This window comes from Mus pahari, chromosome 5 (assembly GCF_900095145.1).
Source record: "Mus pahari chromosome 5, PAHARI_EIJ_v1.1, whole genome shotgun sequence".
Lineage (NCBI taxonomy): Eukaryota > Metazoa > Chordata > Mammalia > Rodentia > Muridae > Mus > Mus pahari.
The window spans coordinates 136,708,488-136,716,844 of record NC_034594.1 but is presented as its reverse complement, the minus strand read 5'-3'; the positions used below and the strand labels follow the sequence as shown (position 1 = coordinate 136,716,844).

The window sequence follows — 8,357 nt, the reverse complement described above, 5'->3', positions numbered from 1 at the left end:
AAGTGTAATTTGTACTGTGTTTATCCTTATCTCTTCTATTGGATATATAGTTGTAACACTTCAAGCTCCTCTCTATGCAGATTTTCACTTGGTAAGGTTGGTAAGATAGGTATGTAAGTAACATGTTTGTTAATGGAGATACAAGTAGAAGTGTGAAGGAGCGTTTCTGAAACTGAAACTCGGGATTATTCAGTGATTTCTTCCATCAGTCATATGTGTTTCATGACTACACTGAGTTGGAAAGTTCCTTAACCCTAAGTAATTTAAAAATTTCTTTCTTAAAATATTTTCACAAAATCTTTGTTCACCTGATAAATGTTAAGTTTTCAAAGGTAAAAGAAAGCCAGGGATTTGGGCATAATTTCAGTCTCTTAGGGATTATCGGCAAATTTTAAGCACTCTTTTAAAATTTTTTCCTTAATTTATATTTTACTCTATGTATCAGTGTTCTGAAAGTTGGATTGAACATATCCGTAAGTAAGATTATGTTGTATATATGATATGTATACTAGTAGACTTTACAGACTTATATTACCTTCAGCTTTAATCTTTTCTTTTTTTTTTTTTTTTTTTTTTTTTTTTTTTTTTTTTTTTTTTTTTTTTTTTTTGTTTGTTTGTTTGTTTTGAGACAGGGTTTCTCTATATAGTCCTGGCTGTCCTGGAACTCACTTTGTAGACCAGGCTGGCCTCGAACTCAGAAATCCGCCTGCCTCTGCCTCCCGAGTGCTGGGATTAAAGGCGCGCGCCACCACACCTGGCAATCTTTTCTTTATTGTAAATTTCAGTAACTTCCTGTTATATAAAATGAGCCAGTTCCTTCCAATCAGTGTTTTTAAGTTTTAAATTCCATTTTTGATGATGTATACGCACAATAAAAATGTCATTGTTATGCTGTGCTGGGACCAAGATTGGGTATTTTTATCTCGTGTCAGCCTGTTATAATGTGTGGCCTCTTAACATGTTTAATGTCATTTAGAAACCATTCCCACGTTAGAAGAAACTCAGTGTCTGGACTCTAGAGCTAGATGATGACAAATGTATCATTTGGAAAGTGGTTACTCTCATCTTCATCTGTTTTCATAAGACTTCCTTATAAGAAATCTCGACTGTTTTCTGATGTCTCTGTATGCTGTGGCATATGTGTGTCTGCACTCTCACACACAAACATGTGCACAGACAAAGGAACTTTCAGAGAAAAGTTATGGTGGGGCCTGTCATTTCATTCCTTATATTTCTGGTGCCCAGCTATGAGTCATTGTGTATGCCTGTTTATATAATTGTTAAAGTTGGAATTTTTACCATCTTAGAAACTTACATTTTTAAAACAATGTATTTTAATTGTGGTAGATCCTGTTGAGTAGGTATTTCTACACCCATTTAACTTATTTAGCTTGTCTTCAGTTGCTGTTTTTGTTTTCTTTCTTTCTTTTTTTTTATTATACTTTTTACATTGAAATGCTTAATAGTTTTTCTGTGGATTATGGAATTAAAGCCTTTAAAACTTTAGGTTTATATTACTTAGACTCATATTTGATAAGGGCAGTGACTCACTGGCTAACATGGTATTATAGTTTTACAAAATGCTTTTTGCTTTATAGGAATTTTAAAAATCATTGTTGAAATGTTTTTGCCTCATATGAACCACCTGACACTGGAAGAAACTTTGTTTTCCCAAGTTTTACCAAAGGTACAGTTTTGATGTTAATTTATACACCATTGAAGTTATTAAAATCTAGTCTCAACTTTATATAATCCATTTCTAATTTTCTTTCTTTCTTTCTTTTTTTTTTTTTTAAAGATTTATTTATTTATTATATGTAAGTACACTGTAGCTGTCTTCAGACACTCCAGAAGAGGGAGTCAGATCTTGTTACGGATGGTTGTGAGCCACCATGTGGTTGCTGGGATTTGAACTCTGGACCTTTGGAAGAGCAGTCGGGTGCTCCTACCCTCTGAGCCATCTCACCAGCCCCATTTCTAATTTTCTTAACTCTTTATTTTTCTAGTATATCAAATATACTTAAGTATAAATAAATAGTAAAAATAGTTCAACCTTTGCACTAATTTGAGATATCCTTCATAAAATAGGGGTGTATTACAACTAGGCTTTTTGTATATAAAGCTGTTCTGTATCATAGCAGCTCATTGTGGAGTTTGGGACCATATAACTTGAGTAGCTACATAAATCTAGATGCATGATGTTTTTATCTATGAGTTCATGACTGTAAAGTGGTTCTTCTATTTAAAAAGGTGAGCAGTCCAAATATAAGTAAGTGCTGCCTGGTAAGGCGGCACACACCTGAAATCCCAGCAGTTGGGAGGCAGAGGCAGACAGAGCTGAGTTCAAGATCAGCCTGATCCACACAGAGAGTTTCAGGACAGCTGGGGCTACGTAGAGAGTCCCTGTCTCAAAAAACAAAAACAAATGAGGTATATAAAAGAATTAATTAATGATTCAGTATAAATTTATTGCCACTATCAAGAAATTTGGTTGATTAAAGTTGTTGTCTTTTATATTACAGACTAGTACTTGCCCAAATGAAATTTGAATGAGTTTTTTCTATTTATATTATTAAATATATTTGATACCACAGAAATCAAAAACAAAGCAAGCTTGAGGCTTTGTTTACAAGTCTGTATTGTAGAAATGTTTACTTTTAAATTACGAATAGTGAGTAACTGTGACGGTGGATAGGTTTTACTAATGAATAATCAGATCATTTTTTTAAAATTATTTATTTACATCCTAAATGGTGTCCTGTCCCAGTCCCCCCTCCCAGAGCTCTTCACCCCTTCCCCCTCCCCATCCTCTCTGAGAGGGTGCTCTTCACACCCCCCCCCCCACACGTGCGCGCACGCGCAGACACACACACACATTCCCCTTCCCTGTGGCATCAAGTCTCTACAGGATTACGCTCATCCATCCTCTTCCATTGAGGCCAGACAAGGCAGTCCTCTGCTATATGGGACCTTAGACTATCCTGTGTTATGTTCTTTGGTTGGTGACTCAGTCTCAGGTAGCTTCTAGGGATCTGGGTTAGTTGAGACTGTTGGTCTTCCTATGGGGTTACCATCTCCTTCAGCTCTTTTAATCTCCCCTAAGTCTTCCATAGGGGTCCCTGACCTCAGTGCAATGGTTAGCTGTAAGTATCTGTATCTCTGTATCTGTCTTGGTCAGCTGTTGGTAGGGCCTTTCCTGTCTGCAAGCACAACATAGCATCAATAATAGTGTCAGGGTTTGATAACTATCCATGGGATGGATCCTAAGTTAGGCCAGTCACTGGATAGCCTTTCCTTCAGTCTCTGCTCTATTTTTCCCTGCATTTCTTTTAGACAGGAGCAGTTCTGTCCTATATGGCAGTCTGCATGTAGAAAAAAGCAAATTGATTCTTATTTACCATCTTCCACAAAGTTCAAGTGGATCAAGGAACTCAACATAAAACCAGATACACTGAATCTAATAGAAGAGAAAGTGGGAAAGAGCCTCGAACACGTTGGCGCAGGGAAAATTGGCACAGAACACCAATGGTTCAGGCTCTAAGATCAACAATTGATTAATGGAACCTCATGAAACTGAAATGCTTATGTAAGGCAAAGAACACTTGTCAATAATACAAAATGGCAACCTACAGATTGGAAAAGATCTTCACTAACCCTATATCTGAGGGCTAATATCCAAAGTGTATAAAGAACTCAAAAGTTCTCAACTCCAAAAAACCCAAATAACTCAATTAAAAAATGGGGTACAGAGATAAACAGAAAATTCACAACAGAGGAATCTTGAGTGGCTGAGAAGCATTTAAAGAAATGTTCAACATCCTTAGTTATCAGGGAAATGCAAATAATCAGATTATTCTGACGTCTTTATTTTTTCCTTCAATGATAAATCTTTTTCTAGTGATTTTTATTACTCTTGGTTATAAACTGATTTGTTTTCACAGAGTATAAAATTGTTTGATGGTATGATGTGTGAATTAACCAGTGAAGCCAGAGAACTCTCCAGCCAAAATTTAGAAATCCAGGTCACCATAAGGAACATTTTACAAGTAAGTGAGTGTATTAGAAAGAGAATGGAGCTGGGTGTGTGACATGTTTAAGGCAGGAGATGCTGGAGATGAAGAGCAGACTGGGTTATATAGTGAGACCCTGTCTCAGAGAAAAAAGTGAGTATGTATGTATCACTTTTTATTTTTTGGTTGCAGGGGTGGTACCTCACGCATGCATGTTGTACTTGGGGATTAAAGCTGAAAGATTACTATGAGTTGAGGCCAATCAGGGTTAGAGAGTGAAATCTTGTCTTCAAGAAGCAAAATAACAAACCATATCTTCTTTATGAGATGGCATAATGCTGGAATTAAATTTATGGATTTTTAATATAATTTTATGGTAGCTATGTTAGAAGACAGATCAAGATGGCACCCTGAACTGGGTCATGATTCTAAGTGTTCTGATAGAGTGAAGGTCACTGAAAAGAGAGAATGTTTTCTTAGTGCTGTGGGTCCAACACTTAGAATGCTGTCTAATTCCTTTGTTGTATGTACAAAAGTATATCTTCAATCAATTTTCCCTGATTTACAGACAATGGTGCAGATCATAGAAGGTTTTACAGGATGTGTTCATCATGTCTGTGCCACACAGAAATCTATCTTTCTAGGAAATATTCAAAGTCTTCCCTCATTCATCGTGCATATAATTAAAAGTACATTTGTACACTGTAAGGTGAGTAATGGTAGAGTTTAAATAGCCTGGAATCAGTAGGAATATGTATGTATGTATATATGTATCACTCTTTATTTTTGGGTAGCAGGGGTGGTACCTCAGGCATGCATGCTGTACTTGGGAGATTGAAGCTGAAAGATTACTATTAGTTGAGGGCTGAATAGTGTTTATGCTTAAGATTTTACATTTTAGTTGATGTTACTGGGATAGGCTTTTCTTTGGAGAGAAGACACACATTGTTTCATGGGTGACTAAAAAGTGGCTCCTTGAATTGTATTTCTCCTTCCTAAAGGAAAAAAAGGTAAATATTTGTGTTTAACTTAGGAACCTTGAAATTACTGTTAGATAGCAGCTGGGGATTAATTAGTCCATCTTAACGTTCTAGGCAGCTTTAAAGCTTTAAGGCCTAGAGTTTATAGGACACAGGCATCAATATTTGCTATCAGTGTTTTGTTGGTTAAATGACAAATGATTGCTCATTAACTAGTCTTGTGTGTGGTGATGGGGTACAAAAATGTGCACTTTTTACATTCTGTATATATCAAAGTAGATTTAATAAGTGTGATTCTGTCAAAACATTAAACTTAGGATCTCAGTCTCTGGTGGTGTAGGTTAAAGAATTTTGAGCTGTTTGTGATCTAATTGTTTCTCTCCATTTATACTTTGTGATCAGAATAGCGAATCTGTGTATTCTGGGCGCTTACACCTAGTGTCAGACCTTCTCCAGATTCTTTTCAAGGAGGCCTATTCTCTCCAGAAGCAGCTGATGGAACTGTTGGACATGGTTTGCCTGGGCCCTTCAGTAGATGAGAATAACATTTTAATAATGGTAGAAGGTGAGCAAAGAATTATTGATTACAATAGGATGCAAAATAGCTATAGCTCATTAATCAATTAAATCATCAAGGTAATGTTTCTATTGGTACATGCTCTCTTGTTTATGTGTAAAAGTAATCTAAGTCTTCCTAGATAAATTTTCAGTTTTTTAAATTTGTAAAATTAGTTTTTATACTTTAGTATGGATCTAAATATCCAGGTAAAATATATAGTAATTTCCATACAAAAGATTTAGCAAATAAAGGATGTATGTTACTGTGTCCTTTAAGCTACTGTAAGTTCTGAGAAAACCTTTAGATTTTACTTCTTAACCCATAGCAAGAAGAAAGAGAAAGAAAAAGGGAGTTTAGATTCCTTTTTGAAATTGTATGTGCATGGGTGGGCTTATGAATGTATACATGTACACCCAGATATAATGAATGTACATTTTACATATATTACTCAATTTTTCTTTTCTTAGTTGGGAATTAAACCCAAGACTTTGTAGTACTATTTTGTTCTACAGAGTTGCTAATTTAATTATTAGCCAGGTGTTAGGGCACAGCCCTGCACTGCACAGTAGGCCTTGCAAGTTCTAGGTGAATCTTGAGCCACACAGTAAAGCCCTGTCTCACAGATACAACACAAAACAGTTGATTATAACCTACATCATTGATTTCATCACTCATTAATGCATTATGATCTAAGACCTTAAAAATAATGCAATAATATAGGTAAGCAAAGATTATATTCCTAACTTTAGTGTAAAGAGAATAGGTTGATATTTGTGCACTTATGAAGTTCCTTTTGCTCTGTAAGTAACCTACCTTAAAATCTTCTGGTTTAAAGTGTTTACTTATTCACAATTCCATGTGCTTGCAACTTAGGCTGGTATTATCTGTAATAATTGTCTATGCACCTGGCTCATTTTTGTATTTGCAGCTAAGAGCTTCACTCACCTCTGGCTGTTTGCAGAAGCCTGCGTGGTGAGAATGACATACGCATTTTAACCTGGGCTGAAGCATTATTACGGCTTTAGGGCTCCTGAGAATAGCAAGGGAGGACAAGTTCCAGCAACAGAGTCTTGGGTCGCTTTCCTTGATTGTCGCTCTTTTTTTTTTTTTTTTTTTTTTTGGTTTTTCGAGACAGGGTTTCTCTGGGTAGCCCTGGCTGTCCTGGAACTCACTCTGTAGACCAGGCTGGCCCCGAACTCAGAAATCCGCCTGCCTCTGCCTCCCAAGTGCTGGGATTAAAGGCATGCGCCACCACGCCCGGCGATTGTCGCTCTTTTATTGGAGGCAGGGTGGCTGCAGGAAGGGCAGGTGGAGCCACTTTTAAAAATTAGCTCATGCAACCAGAAGTGTAAATTGGTTGCGGTAAATTGATTTCAGTTCTTGTTAGGTTTTCTTAGCAGTGTAAATTTTTTTTTTTAAATTATAATTGAATCTGTAGCCTATTTGAACTATATAGGACAGAACTTTTATTTCACTGAACATTTTATAATAGGATATAACTTATTCAACTGAACTGTTTTGGTTATAATTGTCATTGGGAAGATGTAAGATACAAAATCAATATTTCATTATTCTTGAAACCTTAAAAATATGAGATTTACTTTTAGTAATTATTTGACTCCGTTATTTTCAAACTAGTAAATACATGAATTCAGTCACATACTGAGACATTCACTTGATCCATTTAAATATAAGAGAATGTCATTTCATATAACATTTCATTATTTTGAGTTGTTTTATCCTCTTTTGTAGTTATTCATTCATTATTGGATATCTGCTCTGTTATCTCTGGTATGGACCAAGCATTTCATGCCAATACTTGGAAGTTTATTATTAAGTAAGTTTGTTAGTTTTTTTTTCATATTGTATTTTCTATATCCCAATTCTAAAAAGTTAATGGGTTTTAGATTACATTTAAAAAGTTTTATGTGGTTGTATAAAACACTCATGGCTCTGCTGCATGGTAATCCAGATGTTATACATGAAGCTCCAAACCCAGCTGACTCCTCTATACAACTCTTCAAATCAAACAAACAAACAAACAACAACAAAAAGCCCCCCTAGAGTTGTAGCTAGTTAGCTGGTATTACTGAAACAATGGCCAATGAACCAGAGTATACCTGAATCATGTGCCCACTGCTACTGTTGTTAGATAATTATCAATATCAAATATGATATTTCTGAGCTCACAAATTAGTAACTATATTTGGAGCTGACAGTAATCTCTTTATTATATGCACTTGAATTGCTCAGCCCTAACTTTACTTATCAAATAATTTGAACTTAAATTGAAGCCTTATAAAGGTTGATATGGAGAGTGCCTATAGCAGCTACTAGATGCCGAGGGGTGAGAAGAAAGGTCCTTGGCTATAGGAATAAGAAGAAGCCACTTTGTTGATTATGTGTAACGTATGAAAAGTCAGTGTAACCCATTCAAGTTTAGGTACTTTCCTTGTTCCTTCAAGATGTTAACTTGGCAAAAAAGTGATACAATATCACTTAGGAGCACCTGAGTCCTTGAAATCTCTAGTTTTTGGACCATTTGGTTAATTTTTATTAATCTTAGTTTGTTCATCTTAAAATAGGATAATGGTAGCACTGTCTTGATGATGTTGCACTAAATATTGAGTTCCTTGTTGTGAATTGCTGAATCTTCACATGAACCTTGTGAATGCTGAGTGAATTAGCTACATGGACCCCTCACCCCACCAAACCAGCTGTATTAGTCAGGGTTCTCTAGAGTCACAGAACTTGCAGATAGTCTCTATATAGTAAAGGAATTTATTGATGACTTACAGTCTGCAGTCC

The 8,357-nt window shown here is 35.8% G+C and overlaps 1 protein-coding gene across 1 annotated transcript in view; it reads left to right on the top strand.

Moving 5' to 3' along the window:
• The first annotated feature begins 438 nt into the window (after nucleotides 1-438).
• C5H1orf112 (chromosome 5 C1orf112 homolog) overlaps nucleotides 439-8,357 on the top strand; it is a 50,776-nt gene continuing 42,857 nt past the window's right edge. The window contains exons 1-6 of the mRNA XM_029538593.1: nucleotides 439-473; nucleotides 1,599-1,687; nucleotides 3,942-4,046; nucleotides 4,579-4,719; nucleotides 5,393-5,555; nucleotides 7,302-7,386. Coding sequence (XP_029394453.1) covers nucleotides 1,622-1,687; nucleotides 3,942-4,046; nucleotides 4,579-4,719; nucleotides 5,393-5,555; nucleotides 7,302-7,386 — 560 coding nt within the window. The 5' untranslated portion in view covers nucleotides 439-473; nucleotides 1,599-1,621. The remainder of the gene's footprint in view (nucleotides 474-1,598; nucleotides 1,688-3,941; nucleotides 4,047-4,578; nucleotides 4,720-5,392; nucleotides 5,556-7,301; nucleotides 7,387-8,357) is intronic.